The sequence below is a fragment of the Haliotis cracherodii genome, unplaced genomic scaffold (genome assembly GCF_022045235.1).
Source record: "Haliotis cracherodii isolate W230 unplaced genomic scaffold, xgHalCrac1.p SCAF_14, whole genome shotgun sequence".
In the NCBI taxonomy this organism is placed as follows: Eukaryota; Metazoa; Mollusca; class Gastropoda; order Lepetellida; family Haliotidae; genus Haliotis; species Haliotis cracherodii.
The window spans coordinates 19971704-19998448 of record NW_027266269.1 but is presented as its reverse complement, the minus strand read 5'-3'; the positions used below and the strand labels follow the sequence as shown (position 1 = coordinate 19998448).

Here is a 26745-nt window from a genome sequence, read left to right as displayed (position 1 = left end):
GTTAAGATCCATGTCGACCCACCCGGGTTACATGTTTGCGTAGACACTGGAAGCCCTGTGGTATTCCTTCACCATGTCGTAACAGAACTTGTACTGATCCTAAAACAACAATATAACAACTAGAGATAATACATGTTGGCGTCTGCTGATCCAGAAGTGATGGTGAACTGAACATATAACGTATATATGTACTTTAATTAATTTAATACGGCGCGCAACACCGACGCTATCCTATCCCTTGCAAATTTTGGGGAATGAAATAAGAGCTCTGAAATTAGCAACGAGCTCATGTTATGCATTTCATACTGATAGATTTGTTCACTGCAGTTTGAATACACGGGCTGTAAATATGACTACAGGCAAGAATAGAGTACTGCATTCTCACACTATAGTTCAAATCAAGTTGGTACTGTTTTAATGACGAAATATGTGAAAGGATTTTTCTTAATCATAAGTGTTTTTTTAACGCAAACTAATATAAAAAGACAATAGGTTTCGTCAGTAAATCAGAATAACTGTGACAACAACGTTCTGTTTTGTGTGAGGTCACAATGGGTGTTGGATATAGTAAAATGGTGAAGCAGTATTCAGCACTCACATACGACTGGATGAACTGGGGTCTGATACACTGAAGTTCCCGGATGGTCAGGTAGATGTCCACTTCCTTGTCCAGTCTGAGCCTGGTGATGATGTTGAGGACGCTGCAGAACACTCCACACAGTCGGGCACCGTCACTGTAACGAGACCAGGGGTTAGGATGGAACAAACAGCATTGTTTTCTTGTCTTGAACTAAACTTCCAAATGTTGTTGCATATTTATCTTTTGTAAGAACTATTTTGAACAGAAACTCTACTCACGGACAATGCACAAGTGTCTTGTGTTCTTCGGAAGTACCCTTAGTGTCGATCTCATTCACGAACTCCAGCATAGCTTCTGTGCTCCCAGGGATAAGGGATTTCATCTTGTACACTGTGATCAGGCGACTTGAATCGATCTGGAAACCATACACATTACAGTGAACTTGATATTGTTGTAAGTAGAATTCTCGTGGCATCAGTCTTTACGTCTGATCAAAAGTGTGATATAATGTGCACGAAGTAAAGTGATAGATTGTAGTACATGTAAACACCCCTATCCCAGACACCTACTTTAGTACAAACAAACAACTTTAATGGAGATTGGGTAGTCATGCTCTACAAATCTGCAGCTTTGTGTCAGAGAGATCTTAGATCTCTCTTCCTCTAAACAAAGATATGAGGACATCTCATTAAGGGTCACGTCAGAAAGACCTTTTATCCGATCAATCAGAACGTCGCCTACCAGATCATGAAAAAGACAGTTTGAATCCGATTTCTGATCACGCATGCTCCAAAGATTTAACACGAGGTATTCCACACGACAATCACAGGTTTTGCTACTGAGTCCAGACAATCTAGGTCATCTACTTGCCATTCTAGAATGTTCGTTTGTTGCGTTTTCTAATTTTAAATCGAGAATTTTCAAAACATAGCCGCCAGCTTGAAACTAAAGCGGCAATGCAAGAGAAAGCTGCCTTTCAGATTGGCTAATATCGTCTCTTGTCAGTCATTCAATTGGTCAGTCAAAATTCGCGAAAGGTTGGTCTGATGTGACCCTTTACTTCAGCAGAAGCAAAAACTAAGATATGATTGAATGAGATTGGACCAACACATCATGCCCGACATGAGTGACACCAATCACCAAATTCATAGAGCTTGGCTACCCAATCTGATTTAAATGTCTGAGACAGATTCGATTATCTACAGTACACCGTGACATTGCTAGAATATTGTTGACCACATTCACTCACAGACTTCCTGACACCAAAATGATATGAACTGATATGATGTAATCATATCATCTTAAATATTAAGTGCTTTCATATGACACAATATGATTTGACGACTGGTGAATGAGGTCGCACCTCTTCATTCAGTGTTACTGTTATTTGAACGATGGAAAAGATGTCTCTTGTAGTGTCCTCTGTGCTGTGTGTGACTCGGAAAGGTCCCATCTCCAACACTTGATCCTTCATGGGATACAGTCTCTGAAAGGTTAACCATGAGATGAATGCCAAAATAAACGCATTTGAGATTGTCATTAACTCAAAATAAGACATATATGAAGTTCCCAATGATCACCTGCAATTTCGTCACCAAAGAAAACCTACACACATATCAAAACTGAAGATGTTATAAGAAACCACAGTATTTATTTAATACATCAATGACTTATACTGTGTATGAAACACGTGTTTATAGCATTACATGCCCCATATTTGAAGTTTGAAAGACCTGCAAAATAGTCTAGGCTACGTTTGTTTCCTTCAAATAAACATATTCTGAATAAAGGAAAAAAACAGGGAGCGTTGGATGGTACATTAATCGAAAATGATCTGAAGTGTTCGCAAACTATTGACCGCGCATTTTATTAGGCTTTCTGCAAGGGTGTTGTTAGGCTCTCATGCCATTTGCAGCAGTGTCTGATGACTACTTCTTCTTCTGCAGTGTAGTGTGACGAGCTGATGCCCATGTTTGATGTCACAACTGAACACTATGTTTACAAAAGCAGAGTAAAATCCTTGTGTCCGATACCAACCTTATCGTCTTCGAGACAGACAATGGTGAAACAGTCGTGATCATACACCAGCCTCCAAAAGTCAACAACAGTCGGTGTCAATGGTGTCTGGGTTGCTATTATACCTTGAGCACGTGTGGCAGACTGGAGTCAAAACAAATCAGACAACTATCATCGTTATCATGCATGGAACAAACAGTGGCAAAGGATTTTAACATGAATACTGAAACAGATCCCTGCAGATAAACACTATTACCATGTGATATTTCATGATTTCTACTGATGCAAAGAAGACAGCAGTCAACTTACTGGAAGCACTACTGCGTTGATGTAGTCATTATGGCCTGGCACGGGAGTGGACAGGTAGGGTCGTACATTGTTCGCTGAAAGAATAATGCGATTGTTATTTCATAAAGAAGATAAGGTTAGTAATTTGGGTGTTCCCTAAACTGAACACCGATAGTGTGGTAGTATATATCAGACTATCTAAACATAGATTACGACGCAAGAGCGAACATATATACTCATGTCTCTCTCGTTAAAATGGAGACGTCTTTGTCAGTTTAATCTTGGTCCTCGTGCTTTGAGGATGGAGTTAGTCTAACCTAAAGTGTAATAATGTTATATTCATCTGACGCAGTCAGTGATTAGGCAGTGTGTATTTTGTGTCAAAAATTGGAATTGCATATCTTTGTTTGTTATTTCTAAACATTAATAATCCTGTATGACGATTGCACGTACAATCTTGTGGATTCAAATTTTGAACAAGGTGCGTGTTATTTAGAAAAAATATTAACTAATAGTACGTACAAATATCTTAATGTCAATGTGAGTGGATGGAATGCCCGTTGACCGACACAAGTTCCAATCGTCCTTATGACAGGACTTTGATCCTTCAAACAGATTGCAGAAGGGACAGAATGTTAACATCGACTCGTTGACTCATACAATGTCAACACATAGAAGTATTCTGATACTGACTTCACCTGGTACAATGTCTTGATTCCTGTTTTTGCCTCTGTTCTCCGGGAGTTGAGCTGCAGACACTGCATCATCATCTACGTCCTGCTGCATCGCTTTGAGTGACTGCGGAAACAAGCAATGTAAGGTACGGTGTGTTCATTAATTTCACACATCTTTGATGACTAATTAATATGGGAGAAAACATATATAGACAGTATACATGTAATCCAAGACATTTAATAAACACACACATATATATATATATATATATATATATATATATATATATATACATTATATATATATATATATATATATATATATATATATATATATATAGTGATTTTAGAAGCTGAAGCACCAGGATTAGCTTTAATAGTACTCACATTATTAGACAGCAGGGTATTCATTGCATCGGCTTACCTTGACTACATCACATAGAATCACATAACATCACTGTTGTAATATGATGTTGTTAGTCTCTGTGTAAATGTAACCTTAGGTATATAACCATGTCCTACCTACGTGTTTGATACAAGCATCTGTACCAAAACGTCACATAAATAAATGAAAGCTTAAATCCTTCAGTCATTTCCGTCATCACATTCAAGCTTGTTAGATTATTTACGCAAATGTTGCTGGTCCAGTCAAAACAGTTAGTGAGAGAGTATGTTTTACACCACTTTTACCAAGAGTCCAGCAATATCACAGAACCGTGACGTGTGAGCATTTTATCCACTTTGCAAAGCCCCCTTCCAACAACATAATAACGAAGCATTGTTTTCGTGTAGCTATTTCGTGGCCCATTAGTTGTACCTGAAACTGCCTGCTCATCTCCTCCTCTTCGTGTCTGGTATATGTCAAACCACTTCCAATTGTTTTCTCAAATTCAGCAGAGGTATAAAAAGTCCCCCTGCTCCCAAGAGCTTCAAGGAGAACATCATGAACAAAGCGGTACTGCTCCTGGAAACATGCAAAAAGTGTTTATAAAACATGTCGTCATTAGAATGTCTCTTTCAATGTGATTTATGTGGTTATCATATATAACTGAAAAAGTAACATAATTGTCATAATGCTACCAAACAATAATGTTAAGCCTCTTCACTGTTTGGACTTACCACAGTCTGCACCATGTTCATCCTAGCCTCTCTCATCTTGGACACACACGAGAACACGTTTACTTTGTTCAGAGACTCAGCTTCGTCAAAGAGGTTGTCGAGCGCAATGAACGTCCCCGTACGTCCAACGCCAGCGCTGAAGCCATAAAAAATACGTTGCCAGCAAGTCAGATATGCAGGTGAGTCATTTGGACATCAGATACACAGTAGGTGATATGGAGATAAATTACCAGGGAATTATATATGAAGGTCGAGTACTCGGATGATAAGGGATCACATATTAGAGAAACGTCTGAACCTACCCCTATCCTCCATTTCTCATTACGTTCTTGCAGATACGTTTCCCAAGTTTACGTGGCAATAATGCAGTAATACGATATTATAATAGTACAGTAAATTGAGGCACAGTATATTGTAGAAAAAGATAAAAATGCCTACACACATCCCATCTTATATTAAGCATGGTTTGATATGAATCCTGCAGTTTTGCTGTCAAAATAAGGGGAAATCTTTAAAATGAGGATTACATGATATAGGTAAAAGAATATGTAAAAGTGAAAGGATCAGTGTATCCGACTGTATATCACTGGGTATGCTGTATATGCTGGGTATACATATGAAGGTACGATAAAGGGTCTTTAGACATCCTCTGAAAACGAGTATCACTGTGCAGGTCTTCAAACGGTGCCACTTGAATGGGTAGAGGTATTTTGTTTCTATTTGAAAGCGAAATCATATTTTGGAAATGTCACAGGCAACATACCTGCAGTGAACTACAACAGGTCCGGTAACGTCCTCCTCTGATGAGGTCAGACTCCTGTACTGCTTCCAGAAATCGACCAGAGCCGTCGCAGAAGGAACATCATGGTCAGGCCAAGACGTGAAGTGAAGCTGCGTCACTGTCCTCTTGTCAGAGGGCTAGAAATAGCATCTCAAATGAAACAGATCTACATGTCTCATATAGAATGGGGGCGGTCGGGTACCCTCGTGGTTAAAGCGTTCGCTCGTCATGCCAAAGAGCCGGATTCTGATGTACCCTGCCGTGATATAGCTGGAATATTGCTAAAAGCGGCGTAAAACCATACTCACCCACTCTACTTTCAGAATGTGCGTCATTAAACCTCTCACAACACCTGCTTTCAGAATGTGCGTCATTACGCCTCTCACAACATCTGCTTTCCATACTCACTCACTCACTCATATGGAACGGAGGAAGTGTCAGTTCCGATAACAACATATTGCACAACTCCGATTTCCTTAAATTTAGAGTATTTCAGTACTACTACTAATAATGATAAAAGCGACAAAACCCTTTTTAATAGCCACAAGAAATATCCGCTAAAAGTAGAGTACAATTCCGACTATATAGTAAATATTATATACTACCACTTATATTGCGCTATATTTCAACACAAGCATGCTCAAAGCGCTACACTGTTATTACTCAGATCTCAGCTTTTCACAGTTGGTTAACAGTGAGTGTCGCATTACCATTTCATCCTACCGGGTACCCATTCACAGCTGGGTAAACAGAGGCATATTTCGAACAAAGTCACATGCCTCAGGAGACACCCTATGTGCAATTAACATGTGCTTCAGTATCGCGCAGGACCAAAGGACCTACTTTCGTAGAATGGTGAACACTGTATTTTCTGATGGTAAAGTCCGCCCTGACTGTGGCCAACAGTGGCTTGATAACAATGCGACCACACATCTTCTGTTCTTTCTCGTCAGGCCAATATTGTTCGCACTTTTTCTGAAAAGAAAGTAGATGGTTATGTGCATCCTTGACTGCAAAATCTAATGTTTTAACACTTGATATATAGGTAATATAAGTAATATCTGAAAAAGTCAATCATGCGCCTCTGATTCTAATTTTAGACGGCTCTCAAGCCCTATCAGTTATATCAAGGTTGCTCGAGGGATAAAAGGTTTGTTGCCATCATAGATTATTACAAGAAGAATGTGTTCATGTAAACTCTTTACTCTTCAGTTCAGCTTACCCTGTTTAGTTCCATGACTCTAGTTAGCATGATGATTATCGAGACGTTTTCCTGCCACACCATCCTCCAGAAATCGTTCACAGTGACAGGGTTTGGTCCTGGAATAAAATTACCACGACCACGAGATTACTTAAACCTTTAGGTTTGAAAATAGTGTGTCCATGAGTAGAGAGGAAAGGTATGACTTTGGTAGTGCGATGGGGAATTCCGAGTCAGAGGAGGCCTTCGCGTGAAGATCCGCCGGGTTGGAACAGGTCTCCAGCAACCCAAGCTTGTCGTGAGAGGCGACTAACGGCATCGGGTAGTGAGGCTCACTGACTTGGTTGATGCATGTCATCATAACCCAATTGGTTCGATGCTCATAATAATTAGATCACTGGACTGCCTGGTCCACACTTGATCATTTAAAGACAGCCGTGATATAGCTGGAATATTGTTGTGTGTGGCGTTAAACAACAAACAAATAAACAAATAAACAGAGGAAGTCATCGAAAATCATGTATGTAAATAAAACCGTTCACATATCCACTTTGTAGGCTTGCAATGAAGGAAATGATATAGCAATAGTGTTGTATATGTGTTACAGAGGAATCAGTCATCTATGTACCGAACATATAATAATGTTCAAGACATATACCTTGTGCAGCAATGACCACACTGGATTCGGAGAAGCCCTGAAACAAACACACGTATTGTGCAGTTACAGATGACAAACACATTATACAAAATTACTTTTCGCTCACTCATTTATTAGCAAGGGGCAGTTTTGAATAATATACATACGGGACTAGCTAACCATTTGATTAAGTGTGGCTTACAGTTATGTAGCTGGCGTGGATATAGTCCCATGTGGCATCACCATCTGGCATCAGAACAACGCGACTGTCGTCATCTGTTCAAAAGAGAAATTAGGATATGTTTTCATATGACGAAACACACACTAGATGATATCTACTCAATAAACATTTTTTTAATGGAGACGCTATCTAGAATACTACTGTCACACCATCAAGGAATTGAATAATACATTCACATTGTTCAGCAAAGTTAGCACGTTCAAAATGTAATTTCGTTATTGCTGCATGGGGCAAATATGAATGTTAGGCCAGTCAATATGTATCTTCTACGAATCATTTATTAATCCCCCTAAACGTTTGAGCTGAAATCCTGAAACTTTGATTTACATATGACTGTGACATTTACCTCTGTAGCAGGACATATATATGATATCTTCTTTAGAACAGAGTAAAAGTAAATATACCTGGAAGTGCAACTATGACAAATACGGATCTGATGATCGTTTTCTTTGCAGATTTGAGGGTGTAAGTCAGCATGTGACGTATGAAATAGAGCAAGTTTTCAAACAGGGTTAAAATCCTATTTAGTTATTGGTTTCATTAACCAGTAGATTGCAGCACACACGATTCATTACAAAACAATACCCCCAAAACGTACATGTACGCCAATAATATGCTCTTTCATATACATTATTATTTCACTAAAACTCACATGGAAATAATTCCAAGAAACGGTTCCTCTTTTTGTTTTCAGGTTTTTTCCCTTCGACATGAGCTCCGTGTATTCCGTAACGGAGTAGCTGAAATGATAAAACATCAATGCTATAACTACTCTTGATTCTCCTCCGAAACAGATTCCATTTGGCGTACAGGGCAAAATAACTGTGGAAACTATGCGAATGGATCACTGATAATCAGTAATGACACCAGGTGTTCGCAGTTTTTGCGTCTCGAAAGAATTCAACCTTCTATACCTTACTGATAATATGTATATTCATGTTGACAATGCCATATACAAAACATGAAGGTAACCTTTAAGGTAAGATTTCGATTGGCAAAATAGTTAGGGATTTACATACTTTCCTCTGTTATAACGAAAGAATGACGCCATTATAACACCACTCCTTTGCGAAACGAATGAACATGTGTTTTTAAAGAGGCATGTCTTTACTTTAGCTTACAGTTGTATTTATCAATTTAACCACGCCCTACCTTGTACTCGTGTTCGAATCCCACGCCCGTCACTCTGTCCCTGACGTACTCCTTGAGTCTGTCCAGGGACACAGGAGCTGGTACGACGTTGTAGTATGGCTCCGAGTTCTCGTACACGTTGTCTGCAGGAGGTTTTGGTTTCTTCGCAGGCTTTTCAGGTAGCGCAGGTTTACCTGCAGCAGGAGCGTCCTTCTCACCTTAAACAAGAGCAATAAGATATTAATGCAACATCTTGCTCTTTTAGTTCAGGTAAATGGCCCTTAAAATGATATGCTAATAGGGTGTCTGATGTATTGACTATGTACGTGTACTTATACCCTATGTGTCATGGTTGTATTGAAACACACGCGACACGACGTTGTCAGTCTTAAATCGTAATTATTTCTATCACATTCGGTGTTAGGTACTCCTGATATAGACAGAGATAAAGCATAGCATGATCATCAGTGCGAGCAAATTGTGGTTCTTGATTTGCTATAAAAAGAGAAAATTCTCAAACGAGAATAATAGTTCATAACCGTAGTACTAACATGTTAGGACACACCTTTTACTTTACCGAGAGCAATTGTATTTTCCTCTTGTTGAGACTTCATATAACGTCTTCTGGAACATAAACCATCCTCTGTTTTAATGTGTATGTACATATTATTACAATTAATGGTAGTTTCCGTAGAACTAATACTCATTGCATACACGTCTTTAAGAAGTGTGGTACAATGTGCAATGCCTAACAACTTTCATAATGTTTATTTTGTCATAGTGTGTTCCGTTGTGTATATTCAAGTAAAACCATTCATATATGCTTCAGTGTTTGTGTGGCTGAATATTGTTTTACGTTAAAGTGAGCAATATTCTGGCTATACGTCACGATCTGTAAAACAATGTGTCTGGCAAACGGGTGACTGAAGGCAAGGTGTTCGGATCCATGCCATCAAGGTCATTGTGTCTGACTACCCGATCCGCATTGTATACTGCCTCAGGTACTAGGGACCTACTCTGTTGTGGATTCAACAACAAGGTAAGAGACTCATCTTTCATGAATATAAGATGTTAAAAAACGATATTATAAGAAAGACATTATATGTATGACACATACCTCTTGATGACGACCAACAGGACTACAAGGATCACTGACACTAGTACAGCTACTGCCGCCCCACTTATAGCCCAAACGGTAGAACTGGCCATGGAACCGTCGCCCCTTTGAGAGCTTGTAGACACTAATATTAAAAAGTCAAAAACAGTTTCATGCTTTGGTTCATGAGTGAGTTATTAAGGTGTTACGTGCGATTAAGTTCAATATATCTATTTCATTTCGGGGTAGACCTTGAAAGATATTGGCACTAATCAAAGATGTATTGATATTCCAAAACAATTTCGGTCACAAATAAATAATATCAAATGTCTTTATTAACGTCTAGCATAAAGGAGAGGGAAAATTGTTAAATACCTAAAGCTGTTGATCTACTCACGTTTGCAGGAATCACCCTTGTAGCCTTCCTCGCAACCAAGTATGCATGAGCCATTGGAGGGCTGACACGTCCCATTAAGACAATTGCCACAGGGATATTGGCAGTTTTCTCCATAGGTGTTGTTGACACATTCTATATCCATGAAAATGTGAAGGCTGATTTTTTATGAAACTGTTAGGGAATCAGTTTTACTTCATACTATCATTCAGTATTCCTGTTTGTTTAATGGCTGACGCTGGTACAATTATGTATGTATAAACTGCTTATTGATTGTGCAAGGTATTCTTAAAATATTTGAAGTCAATTCTTATACAATACCTGCACGATTTGGTCGTAACCCTTCTTAGAGAGTGTACATGTGTAACGGAGCATTTTTGGAAGATGCTCCCCCCCCCCCCCCCCCCCCCCCCTTCTCCTCAATTGTTTAACTATTGGCCATGGCTAACCTTGTTGACATAATGAAGCTTCATAGCCAGGCTGACATCCATCAAGGCACTCTCCATCTTGTGAGTTGCAGTTGCCTCCCTTGCATTGACCACAAGCAGTACAGTTGGTATCATAATAACCATCAGCACATTCTGAAAGTATATGATGTGACAGGCTTAATGACGCACATTCTGAAAGCAGATATTGTTAGAGGCTTAATGACGCACATGCTTAAAGCAGATGCTGTTAGAGGCGTAATGGCGCACATTCTGAAATTATATGATGTGAGAGGCTTTATGATGCACATTCTGAAAGAACATATTGTGAAAGGTTTAATGGCCTATATTCTGAAAGTAGTTGTTGTAAGAAGCTTAATGACGCACATTCTGAAAGCAGATGTTGTGAGTGGCTTTATGATGCACATTCTGAAAGAACATATTGTGAAAGGTTCAATGGCCTACATTCTGAAAGTAGTTGTTGTAAGAAGCTTAATGACGCACATTCTGAAAGCAGATGTTGTGAGAGGCTAAATGACGCAAAATCTAAAAGTAGATGCTGTGACATGTGTAATGGCGCACATTCTAAAAGTAGATGTTGTGAGAGGCTTAATTACGCACATTCTGAAATCAGATATTGTGACAGGTTTAATGACGCACATTCTGAAAGCAGATATTGTTAGAGGCTTAATGACGCACATGCTTAAAGCAGATGCTGTTAGAGGCGTAATGACGCACATTCTGAAATTATATGATGTGAGAGGCTTTATGATGCACATTCTGAAAGAACATATTGTGAAAGGTTTAATGGCCTACATTCTGAAAGTAGTTGTTGTAAGAAGCTTAATGACGCACATTCAGAAAGCAGATGTTGTGAGAGGCGTAATGATGCAAATTCAGAAAGTAGGTGTTGTGAGATGTTTAATGCCGCCCATTCTGAAAGAACATATTGTGAGAGGCTAAATGACGCAAAATCTAAAAGTAGATGCTGTGACATGTGTAATGACGCACATTCTAAAAGTAGATGTTGTGAGAGGCTTAATGACGCACATTCTGAAATCAGATATTGTGACAGGTTTAATGACGCACATTCTGAAAGCAGATATTGACAAAGGCTTAATGACCTACATTCTGAAAGTAGATGTTGTGAGAGGCTTAATGACGCACATTTTAAAGGTGGGATATTGTGAGGGACACACTTTCTGAAACCAGATGTTGTGAGATATTTAATGACGCTGGTCACATTCAATGTCAGTCAGCAGGCAGTTATTTTTAATTCAAATGATATAAAATTTTGTGTGGAATTAATTCCATATCTACTAAAGTGTGATTAAGATAATCTGCATGAATATTGGTATTAAGCAGGATCTCGGGTATTTAGTCTATTACTATCGTCATTGAGCAATATCCCTGTAAACACACTGAGTTTCACTGGTCCATTCGTATAATTTTCACAGGTATTTTGCCATTGACGCCAAATGGAATCCGTTTCGGCGGACAATAAAGACTGGTAATTCTTTTCCACTGACGCTTTAGATTTGTTTGTTACACTATCGTGGCTTTTTTGTGAAACGTATCTGGTCTTTGACAGTTGTTAACACAATAGAAACGTATATATGGTGCTGCTAGAAAGTATTTTTTTGCACTCAAGGAATTGTGTCATTATCCAAATATAAGTGACAATACTTTTGCAATAATCATGAGAAATCGCTGTCCATTGTACGATTCCCACTATTTCTTAGCATGTGCTTATGAAGCTCTATATATAGCGTTTCATACCCCATCGGTGGGCCATCCGGTAAAATGACCATCAAGCAAGGCTTCAGGATGAAGTTCAGTGCTGCTGAGTAGGATAGATTGATGGATGATCGAGTTTTTCTTTATTTAAGCTCCAAACATGTACTTCTTATTTTCCATTTGAGTGTCTGTGCAACATGATAACAAACGTAATTTACACATTTGTCATTTATTTGAGATCATGTTGCTATATTATTACCTTTACACAAAGGTTCTTTGAAACCATCGCTGCACCCTTCATGGCAGCTTCCATTCACATGGTGACAAGTTGTTGACGTACGACACTGGCCACAACTTAACGAACAGTTCACTCCATACAATGTGTCTGGACACTCTTTTAAAATGGAATAGAATAACCATATAAAATGCAGAAAGGAGAATAATTATTACTGTGTAGGAGGGATCTTCCCTTATTATGTTTAACGTTTATCACAAACCTACAGCAAACCATAATGCTGTGTATCAGTAGGTACAAATTGGAACTGACATTGTGATGCCAATATAATATATTTATTTCCATGTATGACCTAATCACTACTTTTTACTATATTGACTCCAGATGAAATGAGATATGTTACCTGTGTTAATGAACGATAAGTTGTATTCTGAGACGTTTCATAAGATGATATCACAGGCATACATTCGATTACGTGCGAAAGATCGTACTGCAGACACTACAATAACCAACATATATGTAAAGCAAGTAAATTCAAGTTCTCCACAAAGTCGGGATAGAATGTGTCTATGTTGTTACATACTCTCATGGCACAGCGGACGTTGATATCCAGCCTCACACCCAGTAGAACATGTGCCATCTTGCCTCGAGCAGTTGTTGTTGTCCTGACAGTGTCCACACTCCCTGCAGAGCGACCCGTAGGAACCAGCCGGACATGCTGTTTAGCAATAAGTACAATTGGAACTGACATTGTGATGCCAAAATATTGTATTTATTCCCATTTGTGATTTAATCACTACTTTTAAATATATTGAATCCAGATGAACTAAAATAAGTTACCTGTGCTACACAGTGGAGGTTCATATCCAGGTTTACAGCCAGTCAAACATGTCCCATTTAGCTTAGAACATGGGGAATCGTCCTTACATTGTCCACATCCTTGGCAGGGCGGTCCATAGAAGTGAACTGCACACACTGAATGGACTAAGATTATCTTAAAGCCTTGCCTTGAAAGGATGAAATTACCACATCGCATGATGTTTTTTATTTTTTAAACAGCTTTAGTGACAAAATGCAACATATTTTATCAACAAAATACGTATCATAAGACAATGTTTGTGCAATTTGAAATTGGATTATAAGTTGAATGTCAGATTAAAATCTTTCATGGAGAGATTGTTTTGTTACAAGTCACATGTATAAAAGGTGGAATGAAGTATGGACTGATTCACGAAAAGAGATGTACAGATCAATGTGCAGTCTCGCTCTTGGAACTGAAAGGGTATAACTTCAACTGTAAAATTTCACTTGTTGTAATCGCTTCTTCTCGCAGTTGCTTGGCTGATGTAGATTTCCAGTGCCTTCTTGAAATATTTTGAAAGCTACTTTGACATCTTATACGACTTTTTCAGTAAAAACATCATCTCAACAGTGTTCCAAAAGACACTGTTTTGAGCTGTTAAGACAATTGTGGTGAACATGCATTTCTCCAATATAAAATCAAACCTAGATACGTTTTGAAGAGATATACAACATATTGAGATACACATTCCATAACGCGTGCATTGTCTCACTGTCTAGCACCTAATTGTAAGTACTAAATAATATCTTGTAGATTCTCAGCTTAACTATATGAATTGGTCTTGATTGAGAAAGAATTAGAAGATTTAAAAGTGCCCCAGGAGAGTCCACGTGCACATACATCTTATTTATACATTTTGTGGATTTTTTTAATCATATGGCGGACTGGTTCAATTAGGTGTTGCCGCAGTGGATTCTGATATCCAGGTTGACACCCATCACCACATCTCCAATCTGCCGTGTTAGAAAGAGCGTTGCTCCCACAGTGGCCACATTGTGATGTACACTATACTAATAAGGCACACATGATGTATGATGATAGGAGTAAGGTAACATTTGGTTAGAAATACATTGTAGGTACGTTCATCCTTCTAGTTATAAATGCAAGCATTTTCGTTAAACTAGCTTCGATTTCATATTTTCTCAACAACGAAATAAACAAATGACATACATACCCTGATGTGGATCATTTACAGTAATATGAATTCACACCAATCATTATGTTAAGACTATGGTAACAATAAAATATCTAGGTAATGTTATAACTAAGAAATAAATATATGGCATACGCTCAAGGTATTGTGACATTTACAGAACTACAATTTCAGAACAATCATATGTAATGAGAGAGACTGTGTGAAACCCAGCATTACATTTCTAATTCACCATATGTCAAGAAATATTTTCGGGACCTCTTTCTTGTACACACATGCATCCATAACTGTCAGGGGTAGAAATTGTGTCCGAAGTTTATTAAAATCACTCTCGATCCCGCTGTTTAAACCTGATACGTTTCGCACTTGATTTCATTTCGACAAAGAAGATTACTTGGGGGAAACTATTCTCACTACTAATACGTAATTCCGTTCAAATGACATCACTTCCATTCCAGTGATAAAAAAAATAGGTTAGTGAAAACACATCGCTACGCAGTGCGATTTGGAATTTGAAAATAGAAAGGATCTTCCACTTAAATGACACCATTACCCATTGAGATCTATGCAATTCGACTTTAAACAAAATGTCAAATATTTCTCTACAGCGTTAAGCAGCTACCAAATACATTTACACATGCATAATAGCTGTTGAAGTGAAATATCGGTATGTCATAGCCTTAGAGATCATCACCATAATGTTTTACAGGAGCCCTAAATAAAGATTGATATTCATTAAAATACAACACTGACCTTCTAAATTTATGGTAGGTATGACACTAGCTTGGTGTTACACATCTTATTTAAACCCATTACGTGACAGAAGACACCGGGCATTTCAAACGTTGTTAATAGAAGCAACAACATTTATTTCCACAATCATAACGTCTCGTCACGATATCGCTGAAGTATTGCCGATGTGACGTTAAACTTTAACTCACTCACACACTCCACAATCATAACAAATTTCAGCTAAAAACAGAGTCCATTGTATTATACCGAATGTATATAAAATAACATCTCACTTTTACACAAAGGGGGACTGTAACCCTGTTTACATCCTTGTGTGCAGGTTCCATCATCCTTCTTACAGTCCGACATCCTGCTACACTGACCACAAGTGGAGGAACAGTTGACCCCATAATGATGTTGGCCACAATCTGTATGGATAGGGATATATCAACATTTCTTGATGTTTTATTTTGTGTTTTAGAAGGAAATCTTGAATTGCTAACGACGTTAACATGAAACACCAAATAACATCAAAAGTACCAAATGATCTTTTGAACAATTACTTAGTTTATGACTTCACGTAAAACATTCCGCAAGTTAATGTCTTATCATCAGATGGTTACAGTTTAACAATTGGTACTGCATGTAAACACCACATTTTTCATACCTTGCTGACACCCCAGTCCTTGTTTCCCGGCTGTACAACCACTCCGACAGAAGCCAGTCTCCTTGTCACATACGTCAGTTGTACTTAGACATTGACACTGCTTGTCACAGTCAGAGCTAAACCAACCGTCTCTGCATTCTACAATAAACATAATATGAGATGCAAATCAGAGCACAGCTAAAGAACCTGATCCAATAAATGTTTGTCATTTGGGTCACGTGTAGTACAATTATATCCCGATTTAAATACCCCAACTGATACACTGGTCAGTGCTGCTCCGGCTGCATGAACATGCTGATATACACAGTCGCAAAGGGCGGTGGCCTCGTGGGCTAATAGTTGAGAGTGAGAAGTGCCATTTGCCCGAATTCTTCAGGATAGACGCTAATAGGCTGTACTATGTGGACTTGTGGGCTAAAAGTTGAGAGTGAGAAGTGCCATTTGCCCGAGTTCTTCAGTAAAGGAACACAAATGCTATTCATGAAACTCGCGAATTTGGCTGTGCTCTAAGACAGTGAAATCTGTGTATGCAATTAATCGAGACTGAATATTGTCTGGGCTTGACGTTTATAAAACTGAGTTTTGTTTTATACCGTCATATACATTTCATAAACAATACTCCTAATTTTGGAACACCTCTGAGAACATTCATACATAAAGAAAAAAAAATAAGAGCGACGATGCCCTTTCCACAATCATGTACGATTCCGACTATATCATGCGCATGTGTTTTATGAATCACTGAGAAATAGTGATGATAACAGGTGTTCGTGAAAAGGTGAACATATCCTGCTCCACTGGTTGCGCCCGTAAAAAAACAAACATGCATAAGCAAGTCATTTGTTCACCTGAAATAAAACCAGGGTATACATTGTACAAGTCGAAATAGGGAATAACAACGGACATAAGTTTTCTCACTGATGTGTCAAATTTCGAAATGTCAGTATTAAATATACCAATTAACCATGTTATAGGAACCGTCGTTTGGACACCGACGATATATTGTACACATGGATCCAAATTAAGTGATGAAATATTCCTGGTTTCCAATTAGCTGCAATCTTCAATCTGCAATCATCGAGTGTTCGCAAAATCTTGCAAAATCAGAAACATCCATTTCCAGAAAGTCCAAGAAATAAATAATCACCATGTCTATCCCGTCTGGTGGATTTACTTTTGATTACATGCCTACTACAATCTGAAACGAGCTTGTCCCGAGCTATCCTAAATAAAAACACAATTTGTTTCTGATGACATTACTTGTAGCACTAGGCATATTGAATGCAGTTTAAAGTAAATGTCTCACTTCTACACAAAGGGGGACTGTAATCCTACTGACATCCTTGTGTGCAGGTGTCATCATCCTTCTTACAGTCCGATCTCCCACTACACTGACCACACGTGAAGGAACAGTTGACCCCATAATGATGTTGGCAACAATCTGTACGGATAGGTAGGTAAACACGTCTTGAGTTTATGCTCTCTGTATTAAGAAGGACAACTTGAATTTATGACTATATTTACATAAGCCATTAAATGCGAAATTAATGTGTTCAACGACTACCTAGTGTAGAGTTCTCCATTATGGCATCAGTTGCCACTGCTTGTGAATGGAATTCTTTTCATCAGACTGTTACAGATAAACAATTGGTAATAAATCGATTTTTTGTCAAACCTTGCTGGCATCCTGGACCTTGTTTCCCAGCAGCACACCCACTACTACAGTGGCCAGTCTCCTTGTTACACGCTTCAGAGGCAGTTAGACACTGGCACTGCTTGTTACAGTCAGATCCAAACCAACCATCGTTGCATTCTACAATACACAAGACACATACAAGGACATTATATTTTCTCAGCTGTGTATCACTATAGTCATTTGAAAAATCACAATCACAAAACGTTTCTGACCCGTGAAAATTCCAGGGTAGAATAGATCTTCTGCAACCCTTGCTTGCCGTAAAGGGTGACTATGCTTGTCGTAAAAGGCGACTAACGGGATCGGGTGGTCAGGCTCGCTGACTTGATTGATGCACGTCATCGATCCCAATTGCGTGGATCGATGCACATGATATTAATCACTGGATTATCTGGTCCAGACTCGATTATTTCAAGACTGCCGTCATATAGCTGGAATATTGCTGAGTGCAGTGTTAAACAACAAACCAACAACAACAAAACAAAACGTTTCTCTGTACAGACAATGTGTGTTCAATACAAATTAATTTAGAATTACGTTAATACTAAACTTTAAGTGAGAATATCTACCAGATGGACGATTTCCCAATTTTACATTCTGTAAAACAGATCAGATCCAAACCAACCATTGTTGCATTCTACAATACACAAGACACATACAAGGACATTAAATAATTATTGTCTTAAATGTGTGTCACTATACTTAAATAAGTCACAAAAACAAAACTTACTAACTTTACGGACAATATTTCTTCAATACAAATTAATTTAGAATTACGTTGATACTAAACTTGAAAATCTACCAGATGGACGATTTCCTAATTTTACATTCTGGCATACCTTGCTGACAGCCAGGTCCATGTTTTCCGGCAGCACATCCACTCCTACAGTTACCAGTCTCCTTGCCACATACTTCAGCTGTATCCTGACACTGACACTGCTTGTCACAGTCATCTCCAAACCATCCATCGCTGCATTCTACAAGTACACATACTATGAGATGCAAATCAGAGCACACCTAATGAATCTGATCCAATAGACGTTTGTCATTTAAATTTGGGACCCATGTAGAAGAAGTGTATCCTGATTATTTACTCCAACTAATACACTTTATACGTCTGTGCTGTTTGGGCTGCATGTACATAGACGCTTGGGCTGTGGACTTTTGGACCAATAGTTGAACGTGAATAGAGCGAACTGTTCACTACAGACGCTCATATGCTAGTCATGGAAGCCACGTATTTGGTTGTGCTTTGAGACGGGGGAGTTGTGACATAACTTTATCGGGATAAATGGAACGGTTTCTTCGCCTCGTTCTTTATTCTCGCAACTGTCCTTTAATACCCGAATACAATACTGTCATTAAACATAGTATCTATTACTTATAATGTTATCATTTAAAGACAGCTCTCATTATCATTATCCTATGTTCGCGTTTATATTCCGATGTTTTTATTTAATGCTATAAAATAATAATATGTATTGCAAATAAGGAAAATAACATGTCAGAATAACTACTCGCGGAATATCTGCACCTCACATAATGTCAGGTAGGGTCCATCGACACTTATTGTTACAAATGAACCATTCAAAGTTTCGCCACATGTAATATTTAAAACAGTTTGTTGTCTGTTGTCTTCGGACAATGTGTAACACAGCTGGTCACCAACCTTCACCTGAAGGCCCACGTTGCGGTCAGTATCTGTGAACACCAAACATTATATGATGATACATTTAAATCATTTCCTTACCTTGTTGACACAGTGGACCTTCGTAGCCAGGCTCGCATCCTTCAGTACACTTTCCATCGTGTGGGTTGCAGTTGTCTCCCTTGCATTGACCACAAGCAGCACAGTTGGAACCATAATAACCATCAGCACATTCTGAAAGTATATGATGTGAGAGGCTTAATGACGTACATTCTGAAAGCAGATGTTGTGAGTGGCTTAATGACGAACATTCTGACAGCAGATGTGACAGACTTAATAACGCACATTCTGAAAGCAGATGTGACAGGCTTAATAACACACATTCTGAAAACAGTTGTTGTTAGATGTGTAATGACGCACATTCTGAAAACAGATCATGTGACAGGCTTAATGACGCATATTCTTAAAGCAGATGTTTCGACAGGCTTAATGACGCGCATTCTGAAAGCAGATGTTGTTAGATGTGTAATGACGCACATTCTGACGGCAGATGTTGTGAGAGGTTTAATGACGCATATTCTGACAGCAGATGTGGTGAGAGGCTTAATGGCGCATATTCTGAAGGCAGATGTTGTGATGGGCTTAATGACGCACATTCTGACAGCAGATGTTGTGAGAGGCTTAATGGCGCACGTTCTCAAAGCAGATGTTGTAAGAGGCTAAATGACGCACATTCTGACAATAGATGTTGTGAGAGGTTTAATGACGCACATTCTGACAGCAGATGTTGTGAGAGGCTTAATGACGCACATTCTGAAAGCAGATGTTGTAGCAGGTTTAATGGCGCACATTCTGACAGCAGATGTTGTGGCAGGCTTAATGGCGCACATTCTGACAGCAGATGTTGTGAGAGGCTTAATGACATACATTCTGAAAGCAGATGTTGTGAAAGGCCTAATGACGCACATTCTCAAAGTAGATGTTGTCAGAGGCTTAATGACGCACATTCTTAAAGTAGATGTTATAAGACGTTTATGACGCACATTCTGAAAGTAGATGTTTTTTGTGAAACGTATCTGGTCTTTGACGGTTGTTTACACAATAGAAAGGTGTATCTGGTGCTGCTAGAAAGCATGGTTTTGCAATTAAGGAGATGTGTCATTACTGAAATAAAAGTGACAAAACTCTTGCCATAATCATGAGAAACCATTGTACGATTCTGACTATTTCATAGCATGTGTTTATGAAGCTCTTTGAAATAGCGATGAGAACACGCGTTTAGCGTATCATGCCCAATCGGTATGTATCACAGTAAAGACACCATCAAACAAGGCTTCAGGATGAAGGTCAGTGCTTCTGAGTAGGATAGATTGGTGGATGAACGAGTGTTTCTTTATTCAAGCTCCAAACATGTCATTGTTATTTTCCATTTAAGTGTCTTTACAACATGATAACAAACGAAATTCACACATGTTATTTATTTGAGATAATGTCGCTATATTATTACCTTTACACAATGGTCCTTTGTAACCATTGCTGCACCCTTCAAGGCAGCTTCCATTCACATGGTGACAAGTTGTTGACGTACGACACTGGCCACAACTTGACGAACAGTTCACTCCGTATAATGTGTCTGGACATTCTTTCAAAATGGAATAGAATTATCATGTAAATGATGAGCAGTTGAGAGAATAGTAATACCTGTATAGGAGTGATCTCCCCTTATCAGGTTTAACGTTTATCACAAACCTACATCAAACCATTAAGCTGTGTATCAAAAAGTACAAATTGGAACTGACATTGAGATGCCAATATAATGTATTTATTTCCATATAAGATATAATCACTACTTGTTAATATATTGACTCCAGATGAAATAAGATATGTTATCTGTCACAGGCATAAATTCGATGGAGGTGCACAGCGGAGGTTCATATCCAGGTTGACACCCATTACCGCATGTCCCATACTGATCACTACAAGCAGCGTTGTTCAGACAGTTGCCACATCTTGTACACGGGTTTCCATAATAACCAGGAACACAAGGTGTATCAGGATACGACGTTTTCAGTAAAACATCATCTCAACAATGTTTCTTAACACACTTTAATGAGCCAGTAAGGCAATTATGGTGTACATACATTTCTTTGATTTAAGATCAAACCTAGATTCTATATAAACCGATATACAACATATTGAGAGACACATTGCATGAATCATGCACTGACTCAATGTCTGGCACCCAATTGTAAGTACTTAATAATATCTTCTGTATTCTCAGCTAAACTATACGGATTGTATACAAATGTGCAATGAACATATTTGTTATGTACGCATATGGAAAGATACGTGTCTTTTATCACAGTGTAGCTGTGTCATTGGTGTTTGTAATCAAAATGTGAGTTGTATACATACACGGTGGCCTCTGATATCCAGTTTGACACCCAGCTGCCACATACCCCATATGCCATGTTACAAGAAACGCCGTTCCGACATTGGCCACATTGTGATGTACACTTGGACCAATATAAACCAGGCACACATGCTCTATGGAGATAGGAGTCAGTAAACATTCGGTTAATGTTAGAAATAGATATGTTCATCCTACTGGTTATAAATGCAGGGAATGGTAAACACACACACATCGATAAGGTTCATTTACATAAATCGCAATCTAGACCAATCATATGTTAAGACTAAGGTAGCTTTTAAACATTCAGGTAATGTTATAACTATGAAATAAACCATATGATATACACACAATTTGTTGGGACATTTACAGAACTTCAGTTTCAGAACAACCACATGTCATGTAAAGAGAGAAAGGGTATGAAACCCAGCATGACATTTCCAATCCACCATGCGTCAAGGAAAATGTTTGGATAGTGTCAACCTCATGTACACACATGCATCCATAATAATCAGGGGAACAGATTGAATCCGAAGGGGAACCTATCCAGCTTAGTCACATCACTTTGGGTCCCACTAGGGGTAACTTTGGGATATCCAGACTGTAGCTTTATTGTTTCGATTCATATCACACTGTTTATACCTTCTACGTTTTGTACGTGATTACTATTCGCCAAAAAAACTAACTTGAGGAAACCTACTCTCTCTATTTACGAAAACATACGTAATTCCGCTCAAAGGACATCACTTCCATTCTTGTGATAAAGAAGGTTTGTGAAAAGACATGGCCACGCAGTACAGTTATAAATTAGAAACTAGAGAGGAAAGTTTTTGTTTATATGATCTTCCAATGACACCATTTCACGTTGGGGTGTATGCAATGCGACTCTCTATCTCGTTTAGCAGCGACGAAATAAACTTACCCATATGTAATAGTTGATGAGATGACATTGTTTTAGAGATCATCTCGATCGTGTTTTACATGAGACCAAACAATAAAGATTGATATCTATAAAAAATAAACACTGACGGATCTTCTAAAATCATAGTAAGTATGACGCAAGCTAGGTGTTACACACAACACCAAACACCACAGCTAAAATTCACAACCTAACAGAAGACATTTCAAAAGCAGTTAAAAGAAGCGATAACATTCATTTCCACAATCATTACAAATTTCAGCTAAAAGCAGAGTCCATTGAATTATACCGAATGTATATAAAATAACGTCTCACTTTTACACAAAGGGGGATTGTAACCCCGCTGACATCCTTGTGTGCAGGTTCCATCATCCTTCTTACAGTCGGACCACCCGCTACACTGACCACAAGTGGAGGAACAATTGACCCCATAATGATGTTGGGCACAATCTGTACGGATAGATAGATATCAACACGATCAGATCAGAGAACATACCTTCTTTTATGTTACAATTAATAATCGCTGCTTTTAAAAAGGAAAACCCGTATTGATGACTACATTTACATAATCCATTAAATACGAAATAAATGCTTTCAACGATTACCTATATGACATCAGTTGGCACTGCTTGTGAATGGATATATTTTCATCAGACTGTTACAGATAAACAATGGGTTAAAATAGACGTTTGTCAAACCTTGCTGGCACCCTGGACCTTGTTTCCCAGCAGCACACCCACTACTGCAATGGCCAGTCTCCTTGTTACACGCTTCAGAGGCAGTAAGACACTGGCAGTGCTTGTTACAGCCAGAGTCAAACGAACCATTGTTGCAATCTGCAATATACATGTACAATACACATACAAGGACATTAAATAATTATATTTTGAGGTGTGTGTTCCTAAAGCCATTTGAAAAATAGACATTGACAAAACTGTCTGAGTGTACAGAGAATGTTTGTTCAATACAAGTACATTTAGAATCACGTTTATACTCAACTTGAAAATCTACCAGATGGACGATTTCCTAATTTCACATTCTGTCATACCTTGCTGACACCCAGGTCCATGTTTTCCGGCAGCACATCCACTGCTACAGTTGCCAGTCTCCTTGTCACATACTTCAGCTGTATTCTGACACTGACACTGCTTGTCACAGTCAGAACCAAACCATCCATCGCTGCAATCTACAAGTACGCATACTATGAGATGCAAATCAGAGCATACCTAATGAATCTGATCCAATAGACGTTTTTGTCATTTAAATTTCGGACCCATGTAGAAGAAATATATCCTGATTATTTACTCCAACTAATACACTTTATACGTCAGTGCTGTTTGGGCTGCATGTGCATAGACGCTTGGGCTGTGGACCTTTGGACCAATAGTTGAACGTGACTAGAGCGAACTGTTCACTATAGACGCCCATATGCTAGTCGTGGAAGCCGCATATTTGGCTGTACTTTGAGACGGGGGAGTTGTGACATAACTTTATCGGGATAAATGGAACGGTTTCTTCGCCTCGTTCTTTATCCGAATACAATACTGTCATTAAACATAGTATCTATTACTTATAATGTTATCATTTAAAGACAGCTCTCATTATCATTATCCTATGTTCGCGTTTATATTCCGATGTTTTTATTTAATGCTATAAAATAATAATATGTATTGCAAATAAGGAAAATAACATGTCAACATGACTACTCACGGAATATCTGCACCTCACATAATGTCAGGTAGGGTCCATTGACACTTATTTTTACAGATGAATTATTCAAAGCTTCGCCACAGTCTATATTTAAAACAGTCTCTTGTCCATTGTCTGCGGACAATGTGTAACACAGCTGGTCACTAACGTTCACCTGAAGGCCCACGTTGCGTTCTGTAACTGTGAACAAGAAACATTATATGATGATACAAGATATGTATAGGTATAATGTGTAGCCCCGATAAGGCCCTGTGGTACATGTATATGCTGTTATATAAATTCCACATGTTGGAATTTATCCTTCTCGTGTTGATAATTGTATAAGAATACGAATTCACCATATATCACATGTATGTACACAGACTGTGTGGTCAGACTGTGTTCACCTTCTTAACTTCTCTTAAGAAACCCGGGTTTATATCCGGGTTAAAATAGGTGTTCAGCAACCAATGCCTGTCGTAAAAGGCAATTAGCAGGATCGAGGGTCAGAAGCGCTGACGTGCTTTATGAATGTCATTGCATGCCAATTGCATAGATCGATGCTCATTATGTCAATCAATGGATTGGACTGTGACTACATACGTTATGTGAACAACATACATTATGTGATGATACAAGATGTGTCTTGGTATAATGTGTAACCATGATTAGGTCCTGGTGGCATGTGTAGCGCGTACATGCATGTTGGAATTTATCCTTTTGATGTTGATAATTGTAAATGTTATGAATTTCGAACTATGGCGTCTGAACAAGTTGAATTTAGAAAAACAAACACAATTTGTAGAACAATGTGAGTAATAGTGTGATGTGATATATTTTTAAGACATTCCTTGGGTTACATAAGAAATGTATCACTTGCTTCATGCATCTCGTCGGATCCGAATTGCGGAGATCGATGCTCTTGCTGTCAATCAATTGATTGTTTGGTCGACACTAGACTATTTACAGACTGGCGTCATATAGCTTGAATATTGCTTAGTGGGCGTTCAACAACAAACAATGAAAGCAACTAATTGTGTAATATTCAGGGATGGATGCTTAGGATCCTGCCACGCCTAAAGGACACAACGAGTGGGTACTCCTATTGGTACACGCATGTCCCCTTCCCCATGAACAGGATGTATATTATTTAAACATATGTCAGACTCACGGTCACTACGGAGATATATTCTCATCCGTCTAATCTCCAATGTGGTATTAATGTCAACACGCCACCATTCTCCTGTGGACGTCGTGTTGCCTGTGTGCGTACAACTTCCATGGTTCAACGTTTGGTCAGTATTGCCATCGACAGCTTTGTCAGAGGGAAACGGACCACCAAATCCTTGCAATTCGCTGCTCTGCGATGTCGACATTCCACGTGCTATGTTGCCTTTAACGAAATAGATCAAATATTAAACACAGTCGTACTCAGCAGCATTATCAATCCAACAAAGTTCGCACTTAGAATGCCGAACGCATTGAACAATTCAACTTAGAAACATATATTTTCAAAAGAGGGATTAAAAGGTATAGCTCAAAATCAAAACGAAGACAAAACGTACGTTTTTACATCATTCAAGTAAATAATATCATTGTTGACATTGTTTTCCTTCTTTGCAAAAGGCTACTTCAACATTTGCTGAAGTTCTCGTTTTTAAACCAGTTCTAGGACAGGTTTGGAATTTGCAGGTGACCTTTGCTCGGTAAATTGTTGGCCACCCGACCTATATATATCTGATTACAAATTATGTAAATTAGGTACAGGTAATTGCGTGCTATTTGGGTGGTTCGGCTGACTGAATATTAAATTCGACCCATATCCTGAATATGAGGTGCTTATGAATTACTACTTTGTTACATCCATAATTTGTATACATGTATATCAATAATAACTCATATTATTCCACAGTATTTCATGATACAAAAATTGCACATTTTATGGTAACTAGATATCTGCTAACAGCTCTCTGAATGAAAATATTTATATTGTACTTTTACTCACGCTTTTGGCAGTAACTCCCAAACCAGTCTGGTTGGCACATTGTTCCTGGGCAAGGAGAACCAGGGAAATTCGTGCATCCATTTAGACAGTGACAATCTTCTGTAGAAAGAAATAGAATGACTACGAGTATCTAATATCTAAGCATGCCTCTTGTTTAACGTTTCCCCACAATCCCCTAATTGTACACCTGTGATATAGTTAGAACAACAACATACACTCCTCACCTAGGCACACTATGATACCTTGATAATTATGTCTCCTTACTTTAGGATTGACTGTGTATTGTTTTCGGATAACTGAGGTATGAATCAAAGCACCGATGTGCAAACTGTATGAATCCGCGTAGTAAGAACCTACCTTGTGATGAGTCCGACAATGAGACAAGCAGTAGAACATATACCAGAAACAT

The 26745-nt window shown here is 38.5% G+C and overlaps 1 protein-coding gene across 1 annotated transcript; it reads right to left on the bottom strand.

The window, feature by feature from the left end:
* On the bottom strand, positions 1-26745 carry LOC139461067 (receptor-type tyrosine-protein phosphatase alpha-like). The gene is made up of 31 exons (XM_071242583.1): positions 26694-26745; positions 26337-26435; positions 25503-25724; positions 24353-24532; positions 23691-23828; positions 23341-23478; positions 17645-17782; positions 15596-15730; positions 13396-13530; positions 13139-13273; positions 12580-12714; positions 10608-10739; positions 10162-10293; positions 9786-9909; positions 9234-9292; positions 8690-8886; positions 8190-8277; positions 7499-7572; positions 7318-7354; positions 6681-6778; positions 6302-6433; positions 5441-5595; positions 4678-4813; positions 4376-4522; positions 3583-3682; positions 2906-2979; positions 2619-2740; positions 1944-2079; positions 859-995; positions 599-734; positions 1-99 (listed from the first exon to the last, which is right to left on the bottom strand). Exons 1-31 carry the CDS (start codon positions 26743-26745, stop codon positions 28-30), a joined length of 3795 nt encoding a protein of 1264 aa, XP_071098684.1. The 3' UTR covers positions 1-27.